Raw genomic sequence first — 15,572 nt, forward strand, 5'->3', positions numbered from 1 at the left:
GGGGGCGGCGCCAGCAAGGAGCCGGAGAGAGGAACCCGGGAGCGAGAAGGGAGGGAGGGAGGAGGAGCGCTGGGAGACTTCTGGGTCTGATGATGCTTCAGTAGTACCTCTGCTGGCCAGATGAGGTTCCATTTCCCTCCAGTCCCACCAGGTTTCCTGCTGTTCCCGAACGTCTTTTCTCCCTTTGCGTCTGCTGTCGCTTCTGCCTAGAATAATAACCCGTTGTCCTTCTGGACAACATCACCCCCTCCCCATCTTTCCTTGACACTATTTGATTTCGGCTTGATTTGCTTATGCAGTTTTACTTGAACCATTTACTGAGCACAAGACAGTAGCACCCTTAGCAGTTCAAATTAGACCAGATGAATGGCTGGTTACCTTCAAGAGGTCCCAGGGTCACCAGGGCCAGTTTTCACCTAACATAGACAAATCCCAGCACTAAAAAAAATCTTAAACCTTACATGATCTGTAATACCTCGATCAAGAACAGAATTATAAACTGCTTTATCATTTCCAGAATGTAAATGAAATTCATTCCTCCAATAATATTTTTTAAGCACTTGGGTGAGGCTAAAACTTGAGTTCGTCTCTAATGGCTTAAATTGGTTCAGATACCATTTCGTTTTTTAAAAAATCAATATTCTTCAGGATTTCTGTGCCCGTTGTGAAAATTAATAAAGGGAAACCAAGGGACAACCATACTACTCAATGTCAGTTACAGGAAGAATTGTCAATTACAGACCCCTAACAGAAGAATCTCAACTGAAGAGAATCATAAATTACAGGCTCCCACAGAAAAAGATGTACATTGCATCCCCTGAAATAAATCGGCTGCCCCTGCAACTCAGCCTATGAAAAACCATCGTCACCTTTAACTCTTGCTACTCTCCAGTGGATTTGATGAAGTTCCAGAACCTAAGTCATGTTTGGTGGGGTGAGGTTCGGAGCTGACGACTAAAGAAAGAATTCTCAGATTGATGTTCAAAACAACTCCTCCCAACTTCCTCCTTCTTTTCCGTAAAATAACATTTCTCTCCTTTGTTTGTTGAACTTGCCTCTGGTTTTGCTGTAGCTTTCTTATCCTGGATTACAAACCTCTGCTATCCCTGAATAAACCTATGTTTTTGTTGGTAAAACAATTGGCAGTTTTTGTTTTTTTTTTAAGATTTTATTTATGGGGCACCTGGGGGGCTCAGTGGGTTAAACCTTCTGCCTTGGGCTCAGGTCATGATCCCAGGGTCCTGCAAGCCCTGCCCCCCCCCTCCCCGCTTTCTTCCTGCCTCTGCTTACATGTGATCTCTGTCTGTCAAATAAATAAATAAAATCTTTTTTTTTTTAAAGATTTTCTTTATTTCTTTGACAGAGACAGATCACAAGTAGGCAGAGAGGCGGGGGGGGGGGGGGGGGTAGGGGGAAGCAGGCTCCCCGCCAAGAGAGAGCCCAACGCGGGGCTCGATCCCAGGACCCCGAGATCATGACCTGAGCCGAAGGCAGAGGCTTTAACCCACTGAGCCACCCAGGCACCCCATAAAATCTTCTTTAAAAATAAAGATTTTATTTATTTATTTGACAGAGAGAGACGAAGTGAGAGAGGGAACACAAGCAGAGGGAGTGGGAGAGGGAGAAGCAGGCTTCCCATGGAACAGGAAGCCTGATGCAGGGATGGATCCCAGGATCCTGGGGTCATGACCTGAGCCCAAGGCAGATGCTTAATGATTGAGCCACCCAGGCGCCCCTGGCAGTTTTATTTTTAAGGTTAATACCACCATGGCCCATTGATTTTTATAATTCCACTTTAAACTTTTGAGATTTTATGCAACTTCTTATAATTTTAAAAACTGAAAATACAGGACTACAATTCCAGTTTTACCACCAACATTTCTCTCAAGTTAAAATTTCGTTTAGTGACATGTGAATTATCTAAATGAGTCCTCCTTAAATCCTTGTCTAGATATTATATTTATTTACCTTTTAAAGATTTTATTTATTTATTTGACAGAGAGAGAGATCACAAGCAGGCAGAGAGGCAGGCAGAGAGAGAGAGAGAGAGAGAAAGAGAGAGAGAGAGAGAGAGAGAGGGAAGCAGGCTCCCTGCTGAGCAGAGAGCCCAATGCAGGGCTGGATCCCAGGACCCTGAGATCATGATCTGAGCCAAAGGCAGAGGCTTAACCCACTGAGCCACCCAGGTGCCCCAATAAGAACAAAATTTTTTAAGTGTCAACTACCTTAGTGGTCAGACATAGAGAGTAATGCCACCATCCCAAGGCATTTGACTATGTTGCCTGTCTTGGAAGAGCCAGGTGGGTAGATGAAGTTGGCCTATTCGGAGCAGAGATGAGAGCAGGAATCTGGGGGCTGCTGCTCCCCTCTCTCAGGCTGGGCCGGAGCGAAGAGGAGATGGGAAGGTGGTGCCGTCTTAGATGGCCAGGGCTTTATTACATTTGCAAAACTGGTCTGCAGATGCCGCAGAAGATAGAAAGATCCATCCAGAATCCCCCACCCCGCTACTGAGTGCTGTGGCAGCCACGTGCCCACCAGATAACATCTTTAATATCCAGAGGGAAATGAATTCCCCTGCTTGGTCTGCCCATCTGGCCTCGCCTCTTGCCACAATCCGTTTATCTGGCAGATCTTCCTCCCCTGCAGGAAGAGAAGAAATTGTTCTTCCACAAGTCAGTTTTTCATCATGAAGACATTGTCTGGGTGGTGGGGCCTGGGTACTGGTTATTCCTTCTTCCCTTCCTCCCTCCACATTCAGCTTCTGTGGGTCGCTTCTGCACTGGAGTTCAGGGACTATGGAGATGAATTGAGCATGAACCCCAACCTGGAAGAGTGAACACACTGGTGGGGTAGCGAGACTAGAAAGCAGATATTCATGTAACCAAGTATAGTGGAGGTAACCAAGCCTTGGAAACAAAAATTAAAAGATTAAGCCCACCAAGGTTGTAGTCTGGAAAGGTTCCCCAAAAGAAATGACTTTTTATTCTCTCCAAAAATTAATATTGTCTTATTACTGAAGATACACATGCTTATCTCAGAAAAATGAGAAAAAATTAGGGGAAAAGTATATTAAAAGCACTCTTTTCTTACCACCAAGACAATTATGATTCATGTTTTTCAGAAGATACCAGTTGAACTGAATCATTAGAAATGAACAGGAGAGGTATTGGTAAATTTCTATTCCTTAAACTGTGGGGCAGGAACCTTGTTGCCTTTAAATTATTCCTTACAATGTACATTACATTAAATGTACTCTCATATTTGTAAAATATCTCACAATTAAAAGGTAAGTAGGGGTGCCTGGGTGGCTCAGTGGGTTAAGCCTCTGCCTTTGGCTCAGGTCATGATCTCAGGGTCCTGGGATCCAGCCCTGCATTGGGCTCTCTGCTCAGCCTGCTTGTGATTTCTGTCAAATAAATAAAATATTTTTTTAAAAAATTGTTATTATTAAATATTTAATAGCTAAAAAGTGTATTTATAATACAATAAGGATTGAAGACATGTATAACCCTGAGCATCCAGGTACTAGTGTGAGAAAGAGAACATCACTTTTGCCTTCTAAGACTCCAGCACGGCTGTTCCTGCCTAGTTAGTCCCTTTCACTTCTCTCAGAGGTGAACACTGCCCTAAATATTACATTTATCATTCCCTTACTCTTCATTATAATTTCACCACATATTGTTTATTGATGTGTAATTTAACCTTATGTTTTTATCCCCAAACAATGTATTATTTAGTTTGGCAAGTTGTGAGCTGTAAGTAGAATTATTCTCTCTTTTTCACAATTTACTTATGTACTTCGTATTTTTTATGGCTCTGCGGTTTCTGTTGTATCAATCAACCAAAAACTCACTCCACTCTTTTTTTTAAAGATTTTATTTGTTCATTTGACAAACAGAGATCACAAGTAGGCAGAATGGCAGGCAGAGGGAGAGGGAGAAGCAGGCTCTTCACTGAGCAGAGAGCCTGATGTGGGACTCGATCCTAGGACCCTGGGATCATGACCTTAGATGAAGGCAGACCCTTCACCGACCGAGCCACCCAGGTTGCTTATGATATGATAATCTTTTTTTATTTTTATTTTTTTTTAAGGTTTTATTTATTTATTTGACAGACAGAGATCACAAGTAGGCAGAGAGGCAGGCAAAGAGAGAGGGGAAGGGAAGCAGGCTCCCCGCTGAGCAGAGAGCCTGATGCGGGGCTAGATCCCAGGACCCTGGGATCACGACCTGAGCCGAAGGCAGCGGCTTAACCCACTGAGCCACCCAGGTGCCCCGTGATATGATAATCTTATACATGCATCCTGATGAGTGAGTTTTCCTGAGGTTTATCTAGGTTGGGTTTAGCTAGGTCATACCCATGCACAATTTCAGCTTTGTTAGACGAAGCTATGTTGTTTTCCAAGGTGTATCAATCGTAACACTTTCCAGTCCCAACAGTAATGTTCCCATTGTTAGACCTTTCCACCAACACTCAGTGTTTACAGGTTTATCTATTAATTTAGCAAATCATTATAGTAGTATCTCATTGTGATTTAAAATGTAGTTTGAGGGGCAAGTGGGTGGCTGGGTTGGTTAAGGGTCTGCCTTTGGCCAGGTCATGATTCCAGAGCCCTGGGATCAAGCCCCACATCAGGCTCCCTGCGGCAGAGAGTCTGCTTCTCCCTCTCCCTCTGCTCCTCCCTGCACTCATGCTCTGTCTCTCCCTCTCAAATAAATAAATAAAATCTTTAAAAATATATGTATAGGGCGCCTGGGTGGCTCAGTGGGTTAAGCCGCTGCCTTCAGCTCAGGTCATGATCTCAGGGTCCTGGGATCGAGTCCCGCATCGGGCTCTCTGCTCAGCAGGGAGCCTGCTTCCTCCTCTCTCTCTGCCTGCCTCTCTGCCTACTTGTGATCTCTCTCTGTCAAATAAATAAATAAAATCTTTAAAAAATATATATATATATATATGTATAGTTTGAGGGGCACCCGGGCAGCTCAGTTGGTTAAGCCTCAGATTCTTGGTTTCCAGTCAGGTCATGGTCTGTCAAATAAATAAAATCTTCAAAAAAATAAAAATAAATGACTCTTTAAAATAGAAAATAAAATACAGTGTGATTTGCATTTCTGGAATTTCTAGTGATATTGGACATCATGTTATCGGTTTACCGGCCATTTCCATTCCCTCTTTTGAAAGTGCCTATTCAAGTCATTTGCCTATGTTTTTTCTATTGATTTATCTTTTTTGTTGTTGTTGTTGATTTGTAGGAGTTCTTTATATGGCCTGAGTATTAATCTTTTAATGACTCCTTCGTTAGACATGAGGATCTTCTCTCTCCAGCTAAAGTGTTAGTCGTGGAGGTGGAGAATAGGCCGAGGGAGTACAGAATAGTCAAACAGACCTCAAAGAGTCCTTTAGGATTACAACTGCCTCTTTCCCTTCCAGTGCTCTCCACATCTGCCAAGTTGCTGGAGGCACAGAGCAGGCCTGTAAGGGCCCTTCAGGGACGAGAAGATTGTTCAAGGGCCAGAGAAGGTTACAGGCTATTTTTTGTTTTGTTCTATTTTGTTTTGTTTTTGCTTTGTTTTTTAGAGAACCAATCACAAGGCGGGTAGAGAATCTTTTGAGTTTTCAGATTTTGAAACACCGAGATGAGGGCGTGGACACACCAAGTGCACTTGCTGCCCTCTGATCTGGGGCTGGTGTCCGGGAATGTAGTTTCTTTTTGCCTGGGTTGTTGCCTTGTGATTTCGCGCGCGTGCGCTGCATCTCTCCAGCTTCGCGGGAAGCTCTCCAAAGTGGGGGCCAGATTCCATTGGTTTAAATCGCTCGGGGACTGACACACAGCCAAACGCTCATGAGGTTCCTCTATAGATTTACCGATGGGAGCACAGAAATGCAAGGTTCGGCCGTTGCACTAGGAATTACATTCAGGGAGGAGGAAAGGCGCGGTGCACATGAAATAGTTATTCTAGCTGTAGCCACAAGCATCCCACCACTGTCTCCCGTGCGCTGACGGAGTCCCAGGAGAATGTGTCCTGGGGACCAGAAGTGGGGATCCACTTTAGAGTGGAAATTGTACCCAGAGAAAGGGGTATCACTTTAGAGCTTTAGAGGCGTCCCTGGGTGGGGAGGGCTTGAGCTTGGGAGGGACCTTTCCGGAGAGACCCGGATTCTTTCCGGCTCTGCTTCGACGGGGACGGGGACCAGCAGGACTTTGGAACCTAGTGCCCAAGATGTTGCAGAAAGCGGGCGCACGGTCAACACGCACGCTTTACAGCACGCCCCGCCGCAGCCCGCCTAGCCCGCTAGACCACCGCCCACTCCAGGCAGAGGGTGCGCGCCAACGTCCCAAGGCAATGTCCCAGAGCACGGCCCTGAGGGCAGGAGGCGGACCAAATCGTCAAGTGCGGGGGCGCGTCACGGGTGCCCGCTCCCGATTGGCCGGCCGCGGCAGTCACGGGCCGGGCGCACTGGGATTGGCACCGCCCGAGGCCAGAGCTGGAGTAACTGGACTCTGGGCGGCGGGCGCAGTCCAGGAGCTCGAGAGGCTGGCGTCGGCGCAGAGCCCAAAGCCCTGGGTGGGAGCCCGGCCGGGACGCGCGCACCATGCCCTACGTGCTCATCAGCACCCAGATCCGCATGGTGAGTATCCGCGCCCTGCGAGTTGGGATGGAGTTGTTTGGTGCCGGACGGGGGCAGAGGGAGCTTCCACTGCACCTTGGCGCCTCCCTCTCGGGCAGCGCCCGCCAGTGACTGGACCCGGAAGCTGCCCGGGACACGCCCCCTCGGGCTGCAGGTTGGGGGCTGGGGAAGCGGACTCGGCTGGGATCGCGGGGTTCGGGAAGTTCTGGTCCGCACGCGCTTCCAGGGCCGCGGAGCGGGTAGGGTGCGTGCGTGCGTCCCCGCCGGCGGAGTGAGCTCAGGGCCCTTGAGGCTCCTGTCCTACCTGCCCATCCAAGGAAGCCAGGAAGGCCTGGCCTCATGCGTACAACACCCATTGCCCTACAGAGAGCGACTCCACAGGGGTTGGGGTGGGGGTGGGTGGGTGGGAGTGGAAATACTTTGGGGAAAAGAGATTTGGAAAAGAAAACAACGTGCTAAGACACTAAAACACCTATGCCAAGGCCTGGCCCATCCACAGCTACTAACAGCACCCTCGGTACTTCCAGAAAACCTTTAGGAGAGAAAGAAGGGAGACAGGACCTGTGGTTAGAGGTGGGGAGACCATTCCGGAGTCAGAAGTGATGGCCCTTTCTCTGGGCACAATTTCCTCATCCAAGACAGTCCTGGTCGCCCCAGGAATCCCCTTTTAACTTCAGAATGGTTCAACTGGGCAGCCCAGCCGGCACCTCCGTTCTTTCCCACCCCGTCAGCGCATGCACAGGTCCCCTGAGATGGAGACAGTGGGTGCAGGTGGTGGGGTTGCCGTGGGACAGGTGAGGTCCTGGCAGTGCCCTAGAGAACCAGTTACTTGGGCAGTTAAAATGTGCACTCCTGGGCCCCTTCCCAGACCTCCCAAAATACTCTCTACTCCTGGGGCTGGGGAATTCAGTGCTCTTCAGGCAATTAAAAAAAAAAAAATACACACACACACACACACGTGTATATATTATTAAATATTATATATAATTATATAATATATATGACAGCTTTACTGATATATAGCATACATTTCAAAGAACACACCAATTTAAAGTGTACAATTCCTTATTTTTAAAGCATACTCGAGTCGTGCAGCCATCACTACCACCAACTTTAAAACATTTCCATTCTCTTGAAAAGACACCCTGTACCCATGCCCTGTATCTTAGCAGTCACTCCTCACTGCACCTTAGCCCCCCAGCCCTAGGTAACCACTAATTACTTCCATGTCTGGCTTCTTTCACTTGTGCATTTTCGAAGTTCATCTGTATTGTAGGGGGCACAGGTACTTACCCATTCCTCTGTTTTGCTGGGTACCATCCCACTGTGTGGCTCCATCAGTTCATCCGATTGTCAGAGGACAAACACTTAGGCTGTCTCCCCGTTTTTGGGTCTTGTGAATAATGCTGCAATGAACACTCCCGTACCAGTTTTTGTGTGGACCGGTTTTCGTTTGTTTTCCAGGTGATTCTGAGACACACAAACACGGGTAGTGATGCCCAGCAGGAAGATGCCAGGAGGCAGGCAATGACCAGCTCGGCTTGGAAGGGCTAGGGACGCCTCACACCGCCTGGCCTGATCATTGAGGGCTCCACCCTTTCCCAGCTCATGCTCAGCCCCCCGTTTTCCTCAGCACCCTGTCCAGCCCTGAACTGGCTCAGGGCCAACAGGCAGGGGAGGAAGGGCAGAGAGCCCTTCTCCCTCTCCCTGGCAGCCAGCCAAGCAGCCCTTGTGGCTTGTCTTGCAGGAGGTGGGCCCTACCATGGTGGGCGATGAACACTCAGATCCAGAGCTGATGCAGTATCTGGGGGCCTCCAAGAGAAGCGCCTTGGGAAACAACTTGTAAGTAGCGGCATTCTTAAGGATCTTCCCCTGCAGCCCCCCAAGCAGAGTCCCTGTTTCCTTTACACAGCCAAGCCCAGGGACGATGCCAGTGCCCAGCCTCAGAGGCCCTGCCTGCATCATGGGGCTCTGTCCTCTGTGGGGTCAGTCCTGTCTGTGGCTTTACCGCAGCCCCCCAGCTTGCTCCAAAATTTTTCTCACTGGCCCTCCCTTCACAAGGAAACCTGAGGAAAGAGTCCAGCTGTGTGGAGGACTCCATAAGTGGTCTGCTCCTTGCCCTGCCCTCTCATCTCAGAGCTGGACCCCATTGAGACAAAGACCAGCACAGAGAGAAAGGTTTCCCTCCGGCTGGCTAAGTAAGATAGCTAAACTCTACAAATAGGCAAGGCAGCGTGGGTCCTACTTTCAGCTCGGCTGCTGCCTGGAGACTTGGCCACTTCCCCTGGCGTTCTTCACACCAGCTCCACAGGCTTGGAGCTCGAGAGAAGTGCTGTAAGAATGAGCCCCAGTTCAAAGAGAGGAGAAAGGAGGCAAGCTGGCTCCAGCCCCTTGGGTCAGAGTTGGAGGGCTGAACCCAACCCCATTCCTTTACCAGGAGGCATTTGCCTCCAGATGCCCAGCTTGGGGCTTGAGCCCTTTATCTCTCTGACAACCCTTCATAGTCAATCAGCCCTAAAAGAGACAGCCAGCATTCCCTATGCCAGAGAGCAGCACCCAGAGCCAGGAGCTATTAGGGGTCAACCTGCTGCTCCAGGACCATGGGACAGGCAGGGCAGCAAGAGGGGGCAGAGCCCTGGGGGGTACCCTGGAGAGAACAGGTCATTCCTCCTGAATAGCACAGTGGCCCCATGCACATGGGGCTATCGTCAGACTAACGTGGGTTCTGCCATCCCAATGACATTTGGAAAGCTACCCAACTCCTCCAAGATTTCTTGTTTATAAAATGGGAGCAATCATGGTACCTTCCTTAGGTTGTTGGGAGGAAGGAACAAGATATGCAAGCCCAGTGCTTGGCGGGGGAGGCGGCAGGGAGTGCGCACTTAGCCTGGCACTAGAAGGCACCCAGCAAGTATCCGTCAGGACAAGGATTCCTGACCCAGCCTTGTCACGAGCAGACACCTGTGCGGGGAGTTGGTGCTGCGTGCCCTCTGACGCTGTCCCCTCTCCTCCTTCTCTTCACAGTTATGAGTACTTTGTCAGCGATCCTCCTCGCATAGTGCTGGACAAACTGGAACGCAGGGGCTTCCGTGTGCTGAGCATGACGGGGGTGGGCCAGACCCTGGTGTGGTGCCTGCACAAGGAGTGACCCTCTCACACTGAGGAACACACAGAGCACCCCTTTTATGAGTGGATGCCACGGGCCCTGATCCTGAGTCCCCATTCACTCACTGCCTGGCCCCTCTCTTCCCAAATTGTCATTTTCCTTAGCCAGGCACCACTGGGCTGTGAATGGCCTTTTCTGAAACCTGCCTCAGCCCCAGAGGATGGGGTGAGAGGGCAGGGCCCTTGCCCTGGTGCTCCCAGCTGCCCCTCCAGCTTTATGGCCTGGCTGAGAGCCCTGGAGGAGGCCGTGTTTTGTGCGCAGGTTGAGGGGCCCGAAAGAGCCAGGCTGTCCCTGGCCGGGAACTGGGAGCCCCCAAGGAGCACAGCCCAGGACTGGGCGGGAGGGTCCTGCATACCTGGTCCAAGCCAATAAAGGCCTGTGTCAAGTGCTTGCTCCTCTGTTCTGCTGGCCCACTGACTTTCACTGCGCAGAGCCCCTCCCTGGGGGTCGGCTCACTCCCGGGGAGGGAGAGCCAGCCCTGGGTGGAACCCTCTCCGGCAGAGTCCAGGAATCAGGGACGCACTTGGTCGGGCCAGCACCCTACACCTACATATGCAATAGAGGTAGATTCTTGTAAAAAAAAAAAAAAAAAAAAAAAAAAAACCAAAAACAAGAAAAAGAAAAAAGAAAGGTTTATTGGTGACGTTCAAGAAGGGGGCTGTGGGTGAGTGGGCTGGAGTTAGAAGACTACGTGGGCTGCCCCACCTCGTCCTCCCGCTGCATCTGGGCGATCAGCTGTTGCCGCTCCGCTGCCTGGCGCATGCGCATCATGACGAGGCTCTCGTAGTCCCTCTCTGACAGCACTGAGCCCTGGGGGGCAGGGGGCAACCAGGGGAAGTCCGTCAGGGCAGCAGGGTGCAGCCCCACATTCCAGACTTGGAGAGCTGGCCTAGGCAGAACTAGTCCTGAGTCAGGGAGTGAGGAGGCCCCATACTTCTCAACGGGCCCTCCTCTCCTCCATCCGGAGCAGCTATCAGCCCCCGCCCCCCAGGCCTTCCACCCACAGTCAGCCCTGCTCCATCTTGGGCTGAATCACTCCATGCGCCCGCCAGGGCCAGGCCGTCACCCTTCATTGCCTCCCCGCCCTTTATTTGACACTCCTTTCCGCCTCCTGTGGCTCCTGTTTCTCACAGGTTTCCAGTGATGACACTGTCAGAGGGACAGAAATGCCCTGGGCTCTGCGAGACCACCACCCCCTCCTTCCCGCAGTGCACACTTGGCTCCTGCCTGGACACCAGAGCGGGGAGCCCTGCCCTAAAACCAGCCTCTGTCAGCCCCCCCCCCCTCGCACTGGAAGGAGAGAGAAACACGCATGAGGCCACTCCCCTCCTAAAAATACACACCAGGCCTGCTGGAGGGCAGGGCCCGTGCCTTTTTCTTTTATGATCTTGCCAGCACAGTGCGGGGGAGTAAGCAGTGCTATATGTCAATAATCAAAAGACTAATAAACAACCAACCCAACATGCCAGTGTTGTGGGCCCAAGAGGCAGCCCTGCCATGGAGCTCCAATCCTCCCACCCCCTCCAACCCCACACTGCCATAGGGTCTACCACAGGGACCAAAGCACTTCTTCCATCAGTATAGCTAAAGCTGTGTGAAGCGTGAGGCCCACCTGAGCTGGCACACAGTAAGCCAGGCCAGGGGGTGCGGACACAGCCAACTGCAGAGCCTGTCCTGCGGCAGACCCAGCGAGTGCTCGCTCACTAATAAGCTGGGGGAGGTTCAGTGGTCAGTGACCTGGGGAATATGAAGGGAGTGACCCCGGTTAAGATGCCAGACCATGGCCAACTGGTTTGAGGTTAGGGCTGTACAGAACCAGGAAGTGTGACTCAGCCCAGGACCAGCACCCCCCCACCGCCCGCCACTTCTCTAACCATTCCAGCCTCCTTCTCTGTCCCAGAACAAGAGCCCTCCCAGCCAGGCCCACCTACCTAACCTGGCCCAGGGCACAGCTGACACTTTAAGGCAGCCCTGTGTGGCTCAGCCCTTTCCACAGTGGGGGGACCCCAAAGAAGGCGCAAGTGACCCAAGGGGAAGGACTGGAGCAAGGCAGGAGGAGGCAGCAGGACCTCGGCCCTCAACTGCTCCCTCCTGCCCTGAGGCTATGGGAGTAAATCCAGGAAGATGAGAAACTGCCAGACTGGGTGTCAGGCCATGGGGAGAGCAGCTCCCCCATTTCCAAGGTAAGGCTGCCCTGCAGAGCAAACCTCAGAGGCACCCTGGCATGCCCTGAGCCCAGCCGAGGGAGGGGCCAGCCCTTTATAGGCATGGGGCTGCTTCCCGTTAACACACCCTCTGTCTCTTCCCCCTCGTACCTGCAGGTTTGGCTAATGAGGGCCTGTCACCAGGCCCCAGGACTGAGTCACCCACACTAGAGACAGGTCTCTCTTCCTTCCCCAACAACTGTTCCACATGCCTGCCTTTCAATTAATACCCACCCTCCTGGGGCCCCTCCCTCACAGACACTTGGGGGCCTAAGGGGGTTAGGGCCCCAGGCAGAGAGGCTGCAGGGGGAAAAGGAAGCAACAGTGGTGACGCACAAAGCAGGGCTGCCCCCAGAGAGTCCTCAGGGGAATCCGAAGCTCCCCAGTGCCCGGGGGTGTTGGCCACCGCTGGCCCAATCCCAGCCCTCGGATGCTGCAATTACCTAAGAGCATGAAACCTGGCTTCCCACCTGACTGAGTCACCTGAAAACAACAATCCCCACTGCCACACACCGGCACAAACAGCCAAGCCACTCATCAGAGTCCGGGCGCTGCGGCGGAGAGGCCAAGTTCAGGGGACGGGAAGGCAAGGTGAGCTCGGGCCCACCCAGAGCGGCGGCCCCCAGGGAAGCAGCCCAGGCCGCTCCAGCACCGCGACAACCATCATTGGCACCTCAGATGGGGCTGCCCGCACTGCGACTCCAGTAAGTGCTGCTTCTTCCTCCTGGGGTTTTTCCCCACTGTCCGATCAAGTAACCAGGCCAAGCCTATCCCTCTGGGAAACTCCTGTTGCCAGGAACTCCCACCCCTCAGCTCTCCCAGACAAAAGCACCCTCGTCCCTGGACCTCTTGCTGCCGCCCAAGATGCTGGCCAAAAGTCTGTGCTTCTAGCCAGGGCTGTCCCCACGCTCTAGCCACTCACTGCTCCAGCAGGGACCCCATGGTGACTAGCTACTCTTGAACTGGGCTGCTTGTCTGCTGGCTCCCCTGCATGCCATGGAGACCTGGCGGAAAGGCTCCTTCCGCAATGCCTCCTTCTTCAAGCGACTGAGCCTGGGGCGGCCACGGCGACTCCGGCGACAGGGCAGCGTGCTCAGCCAGGCGAGTACAGCTGGCGGGGACCATGAGGAGTACAGCAACCGAGAAGTCATCCGGGAGTTGCGAGGGCGGCCAGATGGCCGGCGCCTGCCTCTGTGGGGGGACGAGCAGCCCCGGGCCACCCTGCTGGCCCCGCCCAAGCCTCCCCGCCTCTACCGAGAGAGCTCCAGCTGCCCCAACATCCTGGAGCCCCCGCCCGCCTACCACACGGCCTACTCGGCCACCCTGCCTTCTGCGCTCTCACTGGCAGGCGCCCTCCACCACTACTCTGACAATGACCTTCTGGACACTCCCCCCTTCCAGGGGACACCTGCTCCAGACCTCAGTGATCCCTTCTTCTCCTTCAAAGTGGACCTGGGGATTTCACTTCTTGAGGAAGTTCTACAGATGCTGAGGGAGCAATTTCCGAGTGAACCTAGCTTCTGAATGGGGTGCGGGTGGGCAGAGGTGGGGTCACTGGAAGAGCCGGAAGCCTGGAAGGAGGGTACAGCTGCAGATTCAGGAGAATTAGGAAGAGAAATCCAGGGTCATGCCTGCCCTCCAGGTCCTGAAGTCCTCCACATCACCTGGGAGCAGAGGCACAGAGGCAAGCTGGAAGTGCTGTGAGGGGGCACTTGGTGGCAGAAGCCCTGAAGGCAGTTGGCTGGGCTGGGCAAGGGAGGCCACGCCTGTAACCACAGGGACGGGGCAGAGGCCAGCAGAGGGGGAGGACAGCACAAAGGGTGAGTCCAGGGGAGTGGAGGACATGCAGACTGCGCGGGTCAGACAGGTGTCCTGCACCGGCCCCTTAGAACCCACTGTTAACAGAGAGGCATCACAGGATAGGGCAAGGCAAAATGGGTCCCATCCACTAACTGTGTGTGGCTGTTCAAATTGAAATTAAGTAAAATTAAGAATTTAGTTCCATGGCTGCACTAGCCACATTTCACATGTTCAGCAGCCACACGTGATGAATGGCTACCACTTTGGACAGTGCTGGCTGAACATGAACATCACTGGAGAAAGCCCTAGCAGGCAGCTTGGGTCTAGGCCATGGCCTGGAGCCATGAGTGCACAGTGGGGTAAGGGGATAAACAGGACCTGCAGGGAAGGGGAGGGACTGGCAGAGTAAAAAAAGAGAGGCAGGTAGAGGTGCACAGTACAACTCAGGGGGAAGGGCAAACAAATCACTTGCCAAAAATGGACAAGACAAGCCGCCCAGGCAGCTGTCCAGAGCACGCCTGGTGCCCAAGGAAGGAGGCTATAGGGAATGGCAGCCAAAGGCACAGGCACAGCCTGCAAAGGGGTGCTTGGGGCAGTTCCCAGAATTTTAGTGATGGGAACCCTTGGGAAATGTAGCGGGAACAGTGGCAGATTTCCCTTTCTGCCCCAAGAGCATAGGAGAACTGGATCGGGAATGGACACGAAGCCTGTGGCTGTTACTGTGAAGCAGCTCAAGAGGTCTCCAGAATCCTCCACCAGGATTGAGGAGCTCTGCCTTGCCCAACCCCCCTGACGATGGGGGCCTGCTACCCAGGGCCGGCCCACTGGTCAAGGCCAAGGGCTGTGCTACTGCCCCCGTCTCATGGCCTGGCCAGAAGACTTGCAACCAGAACTCAGACTGGCTGGCCACGTGGTTCTGACACCACAGGCCTCTCCAAGCCTGGCAGAGAGGGAGAGGAAGCTTCGACGCACACGGCTTCCATACCTATACCGACAGCCTCCCTCTTCCCTCCTCTGTGCGGACTTGCGGAGTTCAAAGGCTCCCCTCTGGATGCAGGAGAAAATGAATAAAGTCCTTTGTAACATGGCCTATGGACTGTCCTCTGGGGCTGTGAAATGCTGGAACTTAACAGTGGGGAATGAGGTCTCTAAGGAAGGGCTCCTGCCCGTTCATCTTTCTCCTCTGTCCCAGTCCTGGGCCACACTCCCAGCCAGCTGAGAGCACACAGGGGAGCAAGCACAGCTGAGGCAATGAGAGCAAAGTCCTGCGGACCCTGGGGACCCTCTCCCCCACGGAGTGGGCTGTGAGCATGGCAGCCTGAGGCGCCCAACAGATCCATGGGCCATTTCAGGGAAGGGACAGCTCTGGGCCCGAAGGCTCTCTGTCCTGCCAAAGTGGGCCAGTGTAACCAGGGCCAGGTGTGTGCAGGTGGCGAACAGAAACCCTCACAAAGCTGGAAGGCTGAGAGCCAGCGCCAGATCTGTGCCACACCACAAGGCATCTGTGCAGGCAGCGCCCTGGGACCGGCAGAGGCGCTAGTGCTGGTACTGAGGAGGCTTCCTCTTGCCTGCTGGCCCCTGCCCCAGGCAGCTCCAGACACCCTGGGAACAGGAGCCGGTGGGAGTGGTAGGGGACAAGAGGGCGCTTAAGCAGCCTGCAGCACCAGGTAGTCAAAGCACCCAGGGCTTCACACAACAACCAAGCAGCCTGGGGGCCAGAAAAGCCCCTCAGGGTGAGGGTAGGAGCCCCAGCCAGACACGGGGTTGTGGCGGGA

The 15,572-nt window shown here is 53.0% G+C and overlaps 3 protein-coding genes across 5 annotated transcripts in view; 2 read left to right on the plus strand and 1 right to left on the minus strand.

Moving 5' to 3' along the window:
• The first annotated feature begins 6,203 nt into the window (after positions 1-6,203).
• On the plus strand, positions 6,204-10,181 carry GCHFR (GTP cyclohydrolase I feedback regulator). 2 transcript variants are annotated; one of them, XM_059181187.1, is made up of 3 exons: positions 6,456-6,627; positions 8,375-8,469; positions 9,652-10,181. In XM_059181187.1, the coding sequence occupies exons 1-3, from the start codon at positions 6,592-6,594 to the stop codon at positions 9,773-9,775; spliced, it is 255 nt and encodes an 84-aa protein (XP_059037170.1). In that variant the 5' UTR covers positions 6,456-6,591; the 3' UTR covers positions 9,776-10,181. The 2 variants fall into 2 exon arrangements, with proteins under 2 accessions (XP_059037169.1, XP_059037170.1); XM_059181186.1 differs by lacking the exons at positions 8,375-8,469; positions 9,652-10,181 and adding an exon at positions 8,092-8,368 and having other exon boundaries at positions 6,204-6,627.
• Positions 10,182-10,407: 226 nt separating this feature from the next.
• Positions 10,408-15,572, minus strand: part of DNAJC17 (DnaJ heat shock protein family (Hsp40) member C17) — a 39,132-nt gene continuing 33,967 nt past the window's right edge. The window contains exon 11 of one of the 2 annotated variants that reach the window (XM_059181180.1): positions 10,408-10,603. In XM_059181180.1, the coding sequence (XP_059037163.1) occupies positions 10,481-10,603 (123 nt within the window). In that variant the 3' untranslated portion in view covers positions 10,408-10,480. Of the gene's footprint in view, positions 10,604-11,415; positions 11,531-15,572 lie in introns of those variants that run through there. The other variant, XM_059181181.1, reaches the window with a different exon arrangement.
• On the plus strand, positions 11,530-14,887 carry C7H15orf62 (chromosome 7 C15orf62 homolog). The gene has a single exon (XM_059181182.1). The coding sequence runs from the start codon at positions 12,994-12,996 to the stop codon at positions 13,519-13,521; it is 528 nt and encodes a 175-aa protein (XP_059037165.1). The 5' UTR covers positions 11,530-12,993; the 3' UTR covers positions 13,522-14,887.

Source organism: Mustela lutreola, chromosome 7, assembly GCF_030435805.1.
Source record: "Mustela lutreola isolate mMusLut2 chromosome 7, mMusLut2.pri, whole genome shotgun sequence".
Classification (NCBI taxonomy): Eukaryota; Metazoa; Chordata; class Mammalia; order Carnivora; family Mustelidae; genus Mustela; species Mustela lutreola.